General features: G+C 42.0%; 1 protein-coding gene across 1 annotated transcript in view; it reads right to left on the bottom strand.

The window, feature by feature from the left end:
* FAM171A1 (family with sequence similarity 171 member A1) overlaps positions 1-18,184 on the bottom strand; it is a 125,398-nt gene that overhangs the window by 21,083 nt on the left and 86,131 nt on the right. The window contains exons 4-5 of the mRNA XM_030550461.1: positions 13,136-13,294; positions 5,495-5,671 (exon numbers count right to left, since the gene is read on the bottom strand). Of these exons, the coding sequence (XP_030406321.1) occupies positions 5,495-5,671; positions 13,136-13,294 (336 nt within the window). The remainder of the gene's footprint in view (positions 1-5,494; positions 5,672-13,135; positions 13,295-18,184) is intronic.

Genomic DNA, 18,184 nt, shown 5'->3' with positions numbered 1-18,184 from the left:
ATGCAGTACCATGGATTTATACAGTGACACTATGATATTTTCTGTTTTATTATCTATCACTTTCCTAATGGTTCCATCGCACATTGAGCATATATTTTCAGAGAACTATCCACAATGACTCCAAGATCTCTTTGAGTGGTAACAGCTAATTTACACCCCATCATTTTGTACGTACAGTGCATTACTTTCACTGAATTTCATCTTCCACGTGGCTGCCCAGTCATCCTATTTAATGAGATCTCTTTGTAATTCTTCTCAGTCAGCTTTGGACTTAATTATCTTGAGTAATTTTGTGTCACCTTCAAGTTTTACCACTGTTCACCCTCTTTTCCAGAGCATTTATGATAACAGCACAGGTCCCAGTACAGATCCTTGGGGGATCTCGCTATTTACCTCACTTCATTGTGAAGCCAATAATTTATTCCCACCCTTTGTTTCCTACTTTTAACCTGTTACTGATCTATCAGAAGATCTTTCCTCTTATCTCACAACTGCTTAGTTTGCTTGAGAGCCCTGGTGACGGACCTTGTCAAAAAGACTTTCCGAAAGCCCAAATACACTAGATCAACTGCTTCATCTTTGTCCACATGCTTGTTGACACCCTCAAAGAATTCTAATAAATTGGTGAGGCATGATTGCCCTTTACAAAAGCTATGTTGACTCTTCAACATATTGGTGTTCAGGTGTGTCTGAAAATTCTGTTATTTATTACAGTTTCAACCAATTTGCCTGGTACTGGAGTTAAGCTTACCTTGGGAGCATTTTAAAAAAATATCAGTATTACATTAGCTACCCTCCAGTCATCTGGTATAGAGGCTGATTCAAGCAATAAGTTACATACCACAGTTTGTAGTTCTGCAATTTCATGTTTGAGTTCCTTCAAAACTCTTGGGTGGATATCATCTGGCCGTGCTGATTTATTACAGTTTAATTTATCAATTTGTTCAAAAACTCCTCTATGGACACCTCAATCTGGACAGTTACTCAGATTTGTCACCTAAAAAGAATTTCTCAGGTGTGGTGACCTCTCTCGCATCAGCTGCAATGCAAAGAATTCACTTAGCTTCTTTGCAATGGTTGTATATTCCTTGAGTTCTCCTTTTAGCGCTCCAACCATCCAATGGCCCCCTACAGTTCTGCCTGTCTTTCTGTCCCTGTTCAGGGAATGGGAAGCTTTTCAGAGAATGCTAACGTGGAGGCCCTGGACTTTAATCTCTTAACTAGCAGCCTAAATTTGGTCTCTCTCCTATCTTTTTCCTGTGTCATTTGTACCTGCATGTACCACGACCACCAGCTCCTCCCCAGCACCATACATAAGCCTGTCTAAATATCTCATGAAATCTGCAACCTTCACATCCGCTAGGCAATTTACCATGCTGTTCTCCTGGTCATCACAAACTCAACTACCTATATTTCTAATAACCGAATCACCCATTGCTATTACTGGTCTCTTCCCAATAACTGGGCTATCCTCAGTTAGAGAGGATACCATGACATCATCTAGAAGTAGGGTCCCAAATTATGGTGGGTCTCATGGATATTTAGATGCATGGAGTCTCCATGAATCTGATGAAGTGGGTTTTAGCCCATGAAAGCTTATGCCCAAATAAATCTGTTAGTCTCTAAGGTGCCACAAGTACTCCTCATTCTTTTTGTATGCAGTATAGTTGACTCTAAAAAGGTGAAATACTTCTCACGTTTCTGGCACGGAGAGAGAAATATTAGACATGTTTCATCCTCGGGATTCAATAATTTTGCTGGGAAAACATTGTCCTTATACAAACCCAGAGGCTTCTAGACCCGAAACACAGGCTTCTAGACTCGAAACACCAGAACTTTCTTCTACAGAGCGGAGAGATGACTCTTTACATTGGCCAAAATTGACAGTTTTTTAGGTTGTTTGCCATGGGCAGTCTGCATTTTTGTTACCATAAGCTCTACCCTGTAGAGGTATTGGGGGGGGGAACCACGCATATTTAAGTGAAAGCTGTTCCAGTGACACTGATGGAATGGGAAATCAGAAAAATTATTCTGATAACAATCTGCTTTATCTATTTCATACTGTTCCAAATAAGATGTTTCATTACTAAACAAATGTACTGGTTTGAATGCCTGGCACATGAAGCAAATTAAAGCAGTAGTACCTTTGAATAATTAATAAAATAAAACAGCAACTAATTATGCCCCTGAGAAGTTTTGTCTAAATTAATGAATCCAACTTTATTTTCATGATGGTACTCTGTACTCCTCAGCAATTGTAAGTACTGGGAATAGCAGGCACAGGTGCATTAGCATTATGGAGTCATGTCTTCTAAAGATATGCCAAAATGCAAGTCCATCATCTTGCTGTGTTCGCAAATGTGTGTTTGGTATTTATGGAGATTGTAGGTTTCTTTCTTTTGAATCTCAGCCAACAATGGGAGTTACTTTTACTTAATATTACAGATATTATAATTTTGAAAGTAAGGGATATTTGGAAGAAATTTATCAAAGTTGTCTTGCCATTTCTCTTCTAAGATTTCTCTTGGTCCTGTCAATCTTGAAGGTTGCTATATTTTTCTCTCTTTATACATAAACAAACTGAGACTTTAGACTGATTTCACTCCTGACATGCAACCCCATACAGCTTCTTGATTTCAACAGGATTTACACCCACATAACTGAAGGAAGAACTGAATTCCCAGTGTTCTTGGCCATCATACTTCTGGACCGGGACTCCTTCCTGGAGTCTATTAAATGATGTTCCTATTCAGCCAGAAATGGTGGGGTTGTGTATTATGGTCCCTGTCCCCACTACGCAAATGAGTTCTTGATTCTCCTGTACCACTCCCAGTCTCTACCAGCTAGAGAGATGAAGAAGTTGGACTTTAAATTTCCTGACTGTTCTGAATGACTATCAGTGCAGAGCACTTTTTATGGTCTGTACGTCATTCGCCCACCAGCATCAAAGTCTCCAGCAATACTCCACTAGCCTCATGGCACATCTGTATATGCAGCCAATACAGAACCAGCTGAGAGGGCTCGAACAGCCCCTTTTTGTGGCACCAGTTACCCCAATTCAGTTACATCCAGTGCATACTGGCCTCAGATGAAGATAAGAATGGCCATACTGGGTCAGACCAATAATCCATTTAGCCCAGTACCTTGTCTTCCAATAGTGTCTGGTACCAGGTGGTTCCGAGGGAATGAACAGAACAAGGCAGTTATCAAGTGATTCATCCCCTGTTGTCCAGAGCCAGCTTCTGGCAGTCAGAGGTACAGGGAAACCCAGAGCATTGCGTTTCATCTCTCACCATCTTGGTTAAAAACCACTGAAAGACCTATTGTCCATGAATTTATCTAATTCTTGGTGGAACCCAGTTATACTTTTGGCCTTGACAACATCCCTGACAACGAGTATCAGAGTTTGACTGTGCGTGTTGTGTGCAGAAGTGCTTCCTGTTGTTTTAAACCTGCTGCCTATTAATTTCATTGGGCGATCCCTGGTTCTTTGTGTATTCACTCTCTCTACACCATTCATTATTTGATAGACATCTAGCATATTCCCTCACAGTCGTCTCTTTTCCAAACTGAACAGTCCCAGTCTTTTTAATCCCTCCTCATATGGAGCTTTTCCATATCCCTATTCCTGTTTTTTGTCCTTCGTTGTACTTTTTCCAATTCTAATTTTTTTTTTGAGATGGGGTGACCAGAACTGCATGTAGTGTTCAAGGTGTGTATGTAGCATGAATTTATATAGCGGATTATGACATTTTCTATCTTATTACCACCTATCCCTTTCCTAGTGGTTCCTAACATTTTATTAGCTTTTTTGCCTGCTGCTGCACACTGAGTGGATGTTTTCAGAGAACTATCCTAATGACTCCAAGATCTCTTTCCTGAATGGTAATACCTAATTTAGACCCCATCATTTTGTATGTATAGTTGAGATTATGTTTTCCAAGCCACACTACTTTGCATTTATCAACAATAAATTTCATCTGCCATTTTGTTAGCCAGTCACTCAGTTTTGTGGGTATCTAGTCCTTTATATGCAATAGTGAAAAACAAAGAGAGCTTTTACTGCCCCACTATTGGGACATGGAAGTTTAGTCATAAATCAGCAGTCACCTTAAAATCAAAATCATAATCTTTTACAGTAACTACCAGTGAGCCATGCTTCAGTTATAATGCAGCAGACAGGAAGGATTAGGGATGGACAGCTTCTTGTGTGGAAAATGAATGAATCAGTCTTCCTATTCTTCTTTTGAACAAGTGAAAAACAGAACAGTTTCTAGAATCACAAATCAAAATCAGCTTCAGGAAGAACCTGAATGCATGAACCCTACTGCTAACTGTGCTATAAAAAGCAGATCAAGTAAGTAGGAGTTAAGAGAAGGATTTTCAAATTAGCTAGGGGTAAACAGAAAACCTGCTATTTCACATCTTGTGTAAAAATTCCAAAGCCTTCTCCATTACATTCTTTAAATTTGATCTAAACATTCTACAGAAGACATATCCTTCTTTATTAAGTTCTGCAGGATGTTCAGAGCCATTTCTAAATAAATCCTCTAATAATTTTTTTTCTCTAACAGATTTCCTCTAACAGATTTTTTTTTTGGTTAGGAATGATACTTTGAAACCCAAGATACGCCTTCAGTTAATAGAGGCAGAAGATAAGCCAAATGCTCATTTGAGGAAAAAATGGTTTCATACTTGTTCTTCTGTTTCTGAAATTTTCTACAAGGTATCATAATTTAAGACAAATCTCTCACCTGCCAGAAGCACCTAAAAATTTCTCTCTCTCCAGGAAATCCATGCTTCTGACTTCCCACTTCTCTTTCTTTCTAATCTCTACTCTTCTCCTCTTCCATTCCTCTTTCTTCTCCTCCTGAAATTGCTCCTCAATCAGCTAAACCCTTCAGGAGCCAATTAAATCATTCAAGGTGAGATTTACTCCTGTACAGAGGGCCAGCATGAGGCACATGCACCACTTCAAACTATGAGGGTTTAAATCTTAAACATGGCTTGCATAATATATATGCCTTCTGCTGGCTTTCTGTCAAGCAGTGAATTTCACAGAGCAACAGAGACAACTCACTGCATTTTGTTTGACAGTGTATGTTCATGGCATTTCTCATCCTTTCAAAGTGTTCAGTGCCTCTCATTTGCTCACAACTGATTTTTGTTAATCTAGATGTACAAAACCCTTCCAGATGTTGAAATCTACATTGTTAGATAACTTAAAAGCAGATTAATTTTTTATTCAAAACACCATTCAAATATTGACAAAGTTTACACAAAAAAGTTATAAATGGAAACAATACACGTCATACACAACTGTTTAGCTTTTAATACCTAATCATGTAGCTTTATTAATACAAATTTTACTTTTAGACACAGCCAAGAAAACAGATTTTTATACTCTCTAAAAGGGACATTAAACGAAAAACAGTGAGAAGCAAGCTTCAGAGGAATGAAAATGATTGCAGGATCACTACAAAATACTGCTTACCAGATTTTTGGTCAAATCTCCATGCTGGAACATGGCCATTGTGCTTCAGGTTGCTGTTTGTTGGCAGAGGCACTGTTACGTAGATGGGACCATTCACTGGGATTGGAGTCCCATCGCTGTTGAGCAAATGAACACTGACTGCAGTGACAGGGGTAAGGTCATACCTGGTGCTATTTCCTATCAAGTGAAAGAATAATGGTATGTTATTATTATACATTATATTATCTTTTATCAAGGGAAGGTGAAATTAAAGCTAACCTGTTAATACTGCCAGAAAACTGGCATTTAAATTTCTTAATTTTCCACCTGATAATCTTTGCAAGAAGTATTTTATATTTTTTTAAATACATTTTCTTCTTTCCATTCTTCAAGAAGATTTGCACAAGCATAGTGCAAATGCATATAGCCCATAATTTAAATGCACTAATGGCCAAAATTTGCAATAGTATAAGAGAGGACAATGTTAACTATTGTTTTAAAATTCAAGAATGCTTTTGCTTTGCTTCTTCACTGAAATTAAAAGCCAAACTGTATACATTTTTATGATCTGTAATAATATTTTTCTTAGATCCATTTATATTAAAGAATTTATTAGACACAGCGATCATTAGTTTATGTTTAAAAACGATCACCCACCGAAGTACAGTATTAATCAAAATGTATTTAATTAAAAAAAAAATTATAAACCCATGCGTCTATGACCATAGAGCAGAAAGTGGAAGAGAGCTACTAAAGAAAAGGAAACAACTACAGATGGCAGCACCTTTGGGAAATAATCTCATACCTCCCTGCAAAACTTTGAAGTGAGCATCTAAAAAACACTAAACCTAGAGATTGCCAGAGCACAGACATGATCACCTACTGATCTAAAACATGAAATGGGATCTCTAGACAATGGGTGGTATCACAATTCAGGTATCTGTTAGCATGAGGTTTCAGTACAGCGAGGGCATACAGATAGGCATACAAGATTTTTACTATGACTCCAAAAAGTCAATAAGATTTCAGGGAAGGCCTTTATTGAACACCATTATTCTCACTGACAAAGTCAGCTAACCAAAGTCAAGGCCTTACCAAACTAATAAAATATAAAAAAAATTCAGCACTTACAAAAGATGCCAGACTGACAACTCCCATGATCTGAGATGTTCCTTTTTGTTATTTACTAGTACCTGGAAGCCTGTGCTATTGCACAGATTGAGCTCAAAGAGTTGTTTGTTAAAAAGCCAAAAAAGAAGGACAGTCACAGACTATGAATTCCCATGATAACTGAACCTGGTGATATTCTAAACACAAAGAGCTTTCAACCATGCTTGTAGCGGTTTCCATTGCTTCACACTGACTTTACAGTCCTTTTAGGCCTCAGAGTGATGTTTAGGGTTATTGCATGTGCTTGTTGTATTGTTGTGTGGCTGGCTGTGCTGATTTGTGTTTGGGTTGGGCTGTGTGATTTGTGCAGCTGGTGAATAGGAGTATGCTGTGGTTAGGGGCTGTGTGTGTTTGGTGCTATTTGTGGTGTTGATTTGTGTCTAGGGAAATTGTGCTAAGAGATTTGTGTTGCTTTGTGCGGGTGGCAATTGGGTGCACAGGTGTGGCAACTGAGCAAAGTAATCCACTATCTATCTGTGCAGTCTCCCTCATACAAACAACGAAACTGTTGCATACAAGTTAGCTGTAGAGTAAGGGTGGTGACTGGTTGAGTTATATCTGATATCACAATGGTCTAGGACTCTTGGCATGGCATAGATACATGCGTGGCTGTAGTTGACACTGCATGACACCACCATTTCTCCAGACACACTGACAGTATGGACTTCGGTAGTGAAATACAACCCTGACATTGCCCTGATGCTAGGTTTCAACTTGCTCTTGAAGTAAAACCCTAAGAGGGAGAGTGGGTTGTTCCTTTCTACATACTGGCTCAGACTCTGGCCTCTCGAATAAGCTTATTAAAGGTACCTACCTCAGTGGTAGTTCTGTCATGTGGGCCTGTGTCCATTAGTAACTGGACTCAGACCACCAACTTGTTTCATATAGGCCATCACATAGACACACAAGGGAAATGACTTTCAATTACTACTGACCTAGACCATATAAAAAACAGTGACTTAGAAACGTAAGACCACACGTGTCATTCTCCTAAATCATCCATTCTGCACCTTAAACACAACAGTAAGGGCACGTTTACACTAAAAACTTCAGTCAACCTATATTAGGTCGATTTACAGCCACTACAGTAATTACTGCAGTGGTTCATATCCACACTGCCCTTCTTCTATTCGTGGTGCGTGTCCTCACCAGGAGCACTTCCACTGACTTAAGAAGGGCAGCATGGGGGACTGAGAGCCTGGGCTCTTAGCTCCACACACAGCTCTGCCCCTGGGTTCCTGGTTCCCCGCTGGGAGCCTAGGTTCTGCCATGAGGCTCCTGATTCCTCAATCCCTGCCTGGGAGCTGCCTAAAGGATCCTGGCTCCCCAGTCGGGGGCTGCCTCCCCGCTCCCGGCCTGGGGACTGCCTCCCTCTGCTCTTTGCTCCCCACTCCTCGCAGGGAGAACAGCAGCTGCAGGGGCTCTTGGCTCCCTGCCAGGAGCACAGCTGCCTTCTCCACCCAGCTCTTGGCTCCTGTGTTCCTGGCGGGGAGCAGAGAGCCCCAGGAGCCTTGGGTCAGTGGGAGCCAGGAGCCTCAGGGCAGCACCTGGGCTCCCATTGGAGAGTGGGGAGCCCAGGCAGGGGCCCGGCAGGGAGTCTGTGGGCAGCCGGCTTGTAGCTGGAGCCCTCCACCCACTAGACTTTCTTGTCAATTTCATGCTTCAGCATGGAGCCGTGAAATTGACAAGAATGACAGCCAGCAGCGCTATAAGTAACCTACAATATTCACACAGATGTTGCATTGTCCTAACTACACCGACATAAGCCCTGTGCCTCTTATGGAGGCAGAATTATGATGTCAGTGTAGTAGGGCACTTACGTCGGCAGGAACAAGGGTGCAGCGTATACAATGACATAATTAGGTCGACATAAGCTGCCTTACAGTGGTCTAATGCTGTAGTGTAGACCAAGCCTAAGTAATTGTGAAGTATCACAGTACTTCAGATTATTTCGTTAAGAAGATTGTATTAACACTAGCTGTTTGTTGAAATACAAGAGACAACTATGCAAATTTTCCGTTGGCAGAGAGCTTGCTGTAAGATCGAGACTGCGTTTTACTGAGCGACAGTTACATTTACAATAACCCGAATCAGAGCATTTGAATTTACAATAACCACATATGTTATCTGTGTTAGCATAGAATACATTGCTTCCTCAGGAAGACATGAGTTGTCAACATCTGACAGAGAAATAACTTCTAATTACTAAAGGAGGTCATGACCTGGGCAGTTTTTTCATATTCAAATCCCTAATGAAGCATGTTATCACCTAAAGGATTATAAAACGCAATATTAATATCTGAAAATAAATTATGTAATACATTTTACTTGAATATTTCTTTGAATTTTGCTTATATATATGTGCCTATGACTGGAAAATCAATAGTTAGCCGGGAGGAAAAAAAGAGCGTTCTAGTGGAACTTTGCCTCCATTCTATTTAAGGCAACATAATTCCTTCTGACACTGTGTTCAAGCAGTCTCAGGCTGAAGAGCTGACTTTCTAAGAAAGCAGGCAGGTTTCTACAGTCCACTGGCTAATAAAAAAGGCCTAGGACATCTACTTCCACAGAATCTAAACTTTCATTTAAAAATTAAGTTTCTGGCTGACTGTGTTGTGTTGTGAAGGTAAGCTAACTGAATGCTTGTGAAACAGATGCTGGAGGCTTGGTAAGTATATGCATAGATTAAATAGGAGTGACTGCAATGAATGTCAGCTTATGTTTTGACACCTGGTGATCTCAAATCTATGAGGAAAATACATGCTTTTAGTGACTCTGAATTCACCCTTTATAAATAAGCTAATATTACACAGCAATAGCTCCAAATGCTGAGAAAACATTATTGCCTGCTACAGGGGTTTGGCCCATTACTGTAGAATACAGAGGTTTTTGTGCTGTTTGTTTAGAAACCAGCCTTGTGCGCCACAATATGCTACTAATACAAGCAATAAGCCAAGACACAACAGGCTTATCATTATTTGCATACAAAGTGCTTTATATTTTTATGTTTAGAACAGGCTGATTAATGTATTGGGTTTTAATTGTATTGCTCCTAACTGTATATTGTTAGAACTCCTTGGAAAGTACCATTGAATTCAAAGGGAAAGTTTCTAGTTAAACTACTACAAAGTTACAATGGATAAACACTCGCCATCAGGTGTAACACATTTAAACAATGGGAGGACCAGATTGCAATGCTCCTGAGTTCACTGCACGTAGTTAAACAAGAGAGAAATTTAGCAGAGACACAGACAAAGAGAGCAACTCTATTCAGCAAGAATCCCTTCCTCCCGTGCAAATTATTCGTTTATACTCAGGAAAGTGAAAAAGTAAATAATGAAGTAGCCTATCCAAGCCGAAGGTTTGACTGTCCAACATTTCTCCAAGAGAAGGAGAAGTATGAGTAGAAGGCAACTTGCCTGCACTGTAATTATGTAAAATTTCTCTTCTCATACCTCCAACCTCTTTTCAGTTTTTTTAGTTTTAAAGTGAGATGGATACTTTCGCATGATGGTTAATAATGGCTGAATACAAGTCTCTCCTCCTCAACCACAGATGTTTCCCTGAATGGAGGGTCCATGTGTGAGAGTATAAGTGTGTGTGGCATAGGGTGGGGGGTAGAGTAAGTGTGTACCCATAAAGCCATGCCCAGCTTGACACACAGGAGGGAGTCCAAAGAATTTACTCTACTTGGGTCTTCTCATACAGTGGGGCTACTTAATGGCCTGTGGAGACTATATCAGGCACTTTACATTACTGGCAAATAGTATTCGTACAACAACCCCTTTTTTATCATCATCAGTAATAAATTGTTTGTAGTATCATCATGCCTAGAGCCCTAGTATTGGACCAAGATCCTATTATGCTAGGCACTGTACAGACAGAACAAAAAGATAGATTGGAAGTTCTGTAAAGCAAAGACTAAGTATAAGACAAGAGACAACAGATGGTTGCAGAGACACCATTGGAAGGGTACAAGGAAACAGTAAGACAATACTGGTAAGCATGACAGGCAGTGTTCCCAGTGCACCAGAAGCCTAACCATTGTCAAGTATTTTGTAGGCATTGTGGCAAAGAAGAGTTTTGAGAAGGGATGTGGAAGAGGTTAGTGAGGTAGCTTTGTAGATATTTATGGGTAACGCCTCCCAAGTCTGAGTGGCAGCATGGGAGAGACCACAAAGATGCTTGTTTGAAATTTAACAAGTGGGCTACTATAATGTGCTGAGTGAATGAGAGCTGATTGGTAGGGTGGGGATAGGCCATCAAGTGTCTTGAAAGAGAACACAAACAGCTTACGTTTGATGTGATAGAGAAGGAGGAGCCAGAGGATGAATGTAAAGAGAGGGATGACGAGTGACTGGCTAGGAAATGGTCTTTGCAGCACCATTCTGAATGGATATGAGTAGGTCAAGATTACATTTGTCAATTCAGAGAGAAGGATGTTGCACTAATCGACAGATGAGTTGGTGAGAGCCTGAATGAGAGTTTTAACTCTCTGGATGGATAGGAAAGGCAGAACCTTAGAGATGTTATGCAGAAAGAATCTGCAAGATTTAGTTATAACCTGGATGAAAGGACATAGAGAGAGGCCTCAGTCTAGCACGATGCTCAGTTTACGGGCCTCAGTGACAGGCAGGCTGGTTGTGTTGTGCACAATGATTGAGAAAGAGCTGGCAGTAGGGGAGACTTGGAGGTGGAGAGGTTAGCAGCCATGTTGAGCTTGAGCTGACAGGAAGACACTCATAAGGCCACGTAATAGAGAAGGACTGAGATTTGATGTTGGACAAGAGACAAGTCAGAGTAGAGAGGGAGAGCTGAAAGTCATCAGCATAGGAAAGGGAGCAGAATTTGTGTTTATGGATGAGATTACTCAGAGATAAGGTGTGGAGGAGAAAGAGAAAGAGTCCAGTGACAGAGCCCCGTGGAGACCTCAGGGAAAGGTGGAGGGGTGATGAGGAAGATCATCCCAAGGACACACTGAAGGAGCGATGAGAGGTAGAAGAAGAACCAGGAGAGGACAGAGACATGGAAGCCAAGGGAGGACAAGATTTCGAGAAGAGGAAGATAGTCAACTGTGTTAAAGGCACTTGACAGGTCAAGGAAGATGAGGATGGAGTACTGGTTCTGGGCTCTGACTAGGAGAAGGTCATTAGAGACTTTGGTGGCAATATTTTTGGTGTAATGCATGAGGCAGAAGTTGATTTAAAGAGGGTTTAGGCTGGAACTGGAGAAGAGGAACTCCAGACTGCAATTGTAGTCCGCGTTCAATGAGCTTAAAGGGGAAAAGGTGATAGGGTAGTAGTTGAAGAGGCAAGTGAGGTCAAAGGTGGGTTTAAGAAGGGAGAGACTACAGCATGCTTGACTCTGTGAGAGGAGAGCAGAGTGAGAGGATATGCAAAAGAGTAACAGGAGGAGATGAGTGTTGGTGATAGACAGATCCAGAGATGGAACAGGCAACTGAAGGGGTTAGAGGAGGAGAGCAGGGAAGAAACCTCTGCATCTGTGAATGAGGAGAGAGTTGTAAGAGGGGAAAGAAGGGAAAACAAAGAGGAGGGGGAAGATCGCACCATTTTCTCTTGGAAGAAATACACAAGATTCACTAACACACACCTTACATACTTAAGCATATATTTGAAACAACATAAAATAACTAGAAGAAACAAGTGCACCCAGAGGAGACTAAATTAGAAGAGAGTTAAATTGCCTCACCTGCTGCCATCCCAAGATGTTAAGAATGTAAACAAAATAACTAAAAACTCAAAGTTCAAAGTCCACTGGAGGCTGTTTCTATTAAAAGTTCTTCATAGCGTTATTCTTTGTTTCAGAAGAATCTGAACACTTTTGGCCAAAGCAGGATCCAAAATTACTCTGCATTTAACAAGACTGTTGAAACAACTCTTTGTTGGCACAGCACAATGCTGCAGAACATTAAATTCTTAGAATATGGACATTGTATAGACTTCAGGGCACAGGAATAATTAGAGATGAATAATGCTGCAGAATCTAAAGATTAAATCTTTTCCCCTCCCCACATCTCTCAATTTTTAAAACTTAAGATAAATGTAGCATTTGTAAAAGATACCCAAACTGACGTGCCAGGAAGCTAGTCTTCAAATGACAGGTGCAACATAAGAAAGCTATTCACCCACCAATGTCAATGAGCCTCCAACTTCATCAAGCAGGGACCATACATAAGGGGTGAGAAGGACATTCAGTCTCCGTGCTGATTCAATCCAGGATTCCTATCTAGAGATTGCCAACACGGGGAACTATAGTGTTAGTTGCATGGGAACGCTGTCATGTGGACTACTGCTTTTTAGAAACAGTATTTTGATCAGACAGCTGAACCTATATTTTTTAAATTAAAAAGGTCTATTGTGGGGGGAAGGGAGAAAATGACAGATAGATGGAAAAAAGAAACTGAAACCCCCAAATCTACATTCCAATAAATATCAACTCAGAACAAAAACAAAGATAGATACTCAAGATTACCAGTTCCATTTCCATCTAATCCTTGTAAATAAGGAAAACTGTCCACTTCCCAAGGTGAACTGGCTGCAGTTAGAAATGCTGTCAGATCACTGTAGCTGGTGTTCTCAGGCAACTTTAGGGCTCTCCTTTGAAAGTGAACTCGTGGTTGAATCCGTGCACCTGTGAAAATTAAAGGTGACATTATCCAAGGAGTGTGGATAGTTTAGGAGCGTATATTTTTATATCGAACAGCTCTTTAAAAGTGCATTTAACATTTCCATTACAAATTAAAATCTTTGTGTGATGGACAGATGCAACAATGAGCTACTCTGAAGGTGAAGATAATACCGCATTTTTGAATTTACTTTGCGGTGGGTGATATTTTGTCACAAAAAGTGTTACTAGGTAAAATATTTAAAGATACCTAATACCTTGGGGGGGTTGAAAATATTTCCTAGTCTTACTTTTTAAAAGTTTCCTTGCACACCTCCAACAATGAATGCTGGTAAAACAAACTAAATATAGAGGTAATGCATGTAAAATCTAAAAAAAGTTTGCAATTTACTATCTATGCTTAATTTCTTATTATTTCACTTGAAATAGAAAAGTTTTCTTCACTTAAAGTCTTCAAGGTAATAGTTTAATAAATGAGTACTCTATCTGTAGTTCCACCCAATTTATTCCATAATTCTTGACTTTGCTTTTATTATAATGGCTTGGTCCAGTCAACACCTCACTACATGTACAGTAAGATAATGATTATTTAAATCACAGTGCAAAATACTGCTAAAGATAAATTAAGGAAAAAACAGGATTATAGTATATGTAAACAAAGTAAATATCATATGGGATAGCTTCATTAAAAACAACCTGAGTAAAATTGAAGGCCAAGGCTAACAAAATACATGCCAACAGATTACACACCTATCATTTGAGGTGCTAATCTGTAAGATGCTGGTCAAAAAGTGTAGCGAATGAATGAACAAATAGACAAAAGTCAAATGAAGAATCTTCATCAAGCCCTAGACTCTGCTCAGTTCTTCAATATCAGGAATGCCCCTCCATTTCTGATAAGCATGTGACTCAAGCTACCATTCATCCTTCCTATCCAAAAGAAGCCCAAGCAATCCTCCAGGGAAGCAGAGTTTAACGTGTGTAGTTGTAGCTAACAGAAGAAATGATGGATGTGGGATGCTTCTAACCTTGGGCAGTCCTGCAGGCAATGGATCACTATTCTTTCTGGAGAAGAGAATCTGGAAACTGGGTGATTTTATAAAAACTTGTCCCCCTACCTCTCAAAAAGATCAAGCTGCTTAACCAATGATTTATTAGTTAAAACATCATATATTCACTCAGGCTCAAGTTCATCAGTGGTATTGAGCTGCCAGAAATTTCTCCCTCAGTGATACCCATCAGGTCGACTCTATGGCCTCTGGTATTGCACACCTATGGTGCGGTATAAGGAGTCTGGCTGACCCTACACCCTCTCAGTTCCTTCTTGCAGGTCAACTTTGACAGAGGAGTAGGAAGGTGGGTCCTGGAATGGACATGCGCAACACATCTTTAAAAACAGCAGTTACGGAAAGGTTAGTAACCATTTTTCTTCTTTGAGTGCTTGCACATGTCCATTCCCATTAGGTGACTCCCAAGCACTACCGTAGGAAGCGGGCTTGGAGATATGGACATGCAGATTGCGACCTAGTGAGCAAAACTAGCTTGCTGGATGATAGCATAATGGCAAGAAAACATATGCACCGATGACCAGGTTGCCACTCTGCAAATGTCTTGGATCAGTACCTGGGCTAGGAACACTGCTGAAGAAGCTTGTGCCCTCATGGAATGGGAGGCCCAAATGGTTGGTGGAGATATGTCTGCCTGCTCATAGCACATGCAAATGCATGACGTAATCTAGGATGAAATCCTCTGAGCTAAAATGGGTAGGCCTTTCATTCTGTCTGCTATCAGCACAAAGAGCTGCATGGATCTACAAAACGTGAATCGACGTAGGACTCCAGGGTGAAGTCCAACGTCACATGTATGGAGGCACTGTTCCTCTCTATTCACGTGAGATTCTGGGAAGAAAACCAGCAGGAAAATAGCTTGATTATTGTGAAACTGCAAAGCTACTTTCAGGACGAATGCAGGACGAGGGCAAAGCTGTCCCTTGTCCTTAAAGAAGACTGTGTACAGGGGTTCTGAAGTAAGGACCCTGATCTCTGAGACTCTCCTGGCCAAAGTAATTGCTACTAGAAAAGCTACCTTTCAGGAAAGATGCGACAGGAGCTCAAAGGGAGGGCCCATGAACTTTGACAAGTCCAAGTTTAGGTCTCACAGGGGAATAGGCTTCCGTATCTGCAGGTACAGCCTTTCTAAACCCTTGAGGAAATGAATGGCCATTTTGTGCAAGAAAAATAAACAGCCATCCATCCACCGGGGGTGGAATGCTGAAGTCACTGTGAGATCCTCTTTACAATTGAAATTGCTAGACCTCGCTGTTTCAGGTGAAGCAGAGACACCAGCATTGTCTGAAGAGATGACCGAGTGGGTGAGAGGCCATGTTGTGATGACCAAACAGAAAAACGCTTCCACTTAGCAAGGTATCAAGTATCAGAGGGGTAGCCGTGTTAGTCTGGATCTGTAAAAGCAGCAAAGAATCCTGTGGCACCTTATAGACTAACACACGTTTTGGAGCATGAGCTTTCGTGGGTGAATACCCATGGCACCTTATAGACTAACACACGTTTTGGAGCATGAGCTTTCGTGGATGAATACCCACTTCGTCAGATGCATCTGACGAAGTGGGTATTCACCCACGAAAGCTCATGCTCCAAAACGTGTGTTAGTCTATAGGGTGCCACAGGATTCTTTGCTGCTTTAGCAAGGTATGTAGCTCTGGTGGATGGTTTTCCACTGCCTAGCAAGACCTGGCGGCCAGCTCCGCAGGATTTAACCAAGGAACTTCCATGCTGTTAGGTGGAGGGTATTGAGGTTTGGGTGGAGCATTCAACCATGCTCTGGAAAGATCAGGTCTGGGAGGGGAGAGAGCGGCATCAGAGTCACTACTGACATGTTTAGCAGTGTGCTGACTTCCAGGGAAGCAGGTGGCCAGGCTGGGACTATAAGAATAACCCTCACTCTCCAGCCTGACCTTCAGCAGGATTTTGTGCATGAGTGGATTGGGGGGAAAGGCGTACAACAGGTGCTTTGTCCAAGGGAGCAAGAAGGCAGAAGGCGTCTGTGAGTGTGCCTGGGTTGTGGCTGTGCAGAGAACAAAACTAGTGACATTTTCTGTTCTGCCTGGTTGCAAACAGCTCTACAAGTGGAGAAAGACCTGCTGAGGTGATCTGCCAGCTCATTCTGGGCTCCCAGAAGGTGAGAAGCTTTGAGTGCTTTATGCAAAACTCTCACAAGCAAGTAGCCACGTGACAGAGGGAAGAACGAGCCCCTCCCTGCCTGAGGAAGAATATGGCTGCCATGTGGTCTGTAAGTACCCTTATGTCCTTGTTTGCAATGCGGGGTAAGAACACCTGAAATGCTCGAGGAACTGCTCTGAGCTTTCTGACATCTATATGTAAAAAGAGAGCTCTTCTGAGGACCACAGGCCTTGAGTCCTGAGGTGTCCTATGTGAGTCCCGCAACTTAGCTCTGAAGCATTCAAGACTAGGAATGGGGCCTGGCAAAGAGAACACCTGAGCCCACCAACTAAGGATCCCTCCACCAGTCGAGGGAGGTGAGGACCGGAGTGAGCACTGTGAGCACAGAGTCCAAATGATAGCGATTTGTTGAGTACATCAAGGCCAGCCAAGCTTAAAGGAGTTTGAGGCACAGCCTCGCATGCCACATTACATATGTGCATACGGCCATGTGACCTAAAAATCCGAGGCAGAAATGGACTGTCATGACAGGGGACGCCTTGATGTGTGCAATCGTCTGGAAGCAGGCTTCTGGGAGGATAGCCCTGGCCTCTGTAAAACTGAGCACCACTATGATAAACTCTATCCTGTGTATGGGGATGAAGGTTGACTTCTGATTGTTCACCAGCAGGCCCAGTGCTCGAAAGGTTGCCTGAATGAGGTAGATACAGGACTTCATCTGGGCCTCAGGCTCGCCTTTGATCAGCTAGTTGTTGAGGTACAGGTTAACCTGCACCCTTCGTCTTTTCAGGAAGGCCACCACCACCACCAGGCATTTCATAAAGACCCATGGGGCTGCCAACAGGTTGAATAGGAGGACAGCAAACTGGCAGTGGGTCTGGTTCACAAAGAACTTGAGAAACCTTCTGTAGCCTTGGAAAATGGAGATATGGAAATAGGCATCACAAACTGAGAGCAGTGTACCAGTCCCTGGATCCAGGGAGTAAATGATGGAGGCCAGGGAGACCATGCAGAACTTCAGCTTTTTCAGATAGCTTTTGAGGTCACACAGGTCTAAAATGGTTTGGACACTACCTTTGGCCTTTATAATAGGAAATAACGAGAGTAAAACCCCTTCCCTCTTAAGTCCTAAGGAACCACCTCCACGGCTCCTAGCTAGAGGAGGGCTTACACCTCCTGGACTAAGAGTTGCTTGTGAGAAGGGTCCCTGAAGAGGGATGGGAGGGAGGGTGGGGTGGAAACAAACTGGAGGGTAAACCCCTCTTCCACCATGCTCAATACCCGACAATCTGTGGCGATATGCAACAGGCCGAGCTGAAGTGGGATAAATGCTTTGAAAATAGGGGGACAGGATCCAGAGTGGGAACTAGTAAATGCCCTTGGACCCCCATCAAATGTTCTGTTTAGGGCCCCTTCTCCCCCCCGCCCCCCGCATGTCTGGGAGGGCAGGCAGTAATGCTGATGGGGATAGGGGAAGTTGCCTGTGCCTAAAGACTCTACTTTGCCTTTTGTGCGGGTCCTGACAGGGCAGCATAGCTGAGAAACAGGTGGGCTGTTTGGTCTGAAATGTTTCCTCAAAGGCACCGGGGCATACAGACCCAGGGACTTGAGGGTGGCTCTGGAGTCCTTCAGGCCGGGGGAGTTTCACATTTGTTTGTTCTGAGGAGACTAAGGACCCTTCAAACAGGAGGTTCTG

Source organism: Gopherus evgoodei, chromosome 2 (genome assembly GCF_007399415.2).
Source record: "Gopherus evgoodei ecotype Sinaloan lineage chromosome 2, rGopEvg1_v1.p, whole genome shotgun sequence".
In the NCBI taxonomy this organism is placed as follows: domain Eukaryota; kingdom Metazoa; phylum Chordata; order Testudines; family Testudinidae; genus Gopherus; species Gopherus evgoodei.
Note: the sequence above shows the minus strand (reverse complement) of the source record. Positions and strands in the feature narration are given on the sequence as shown.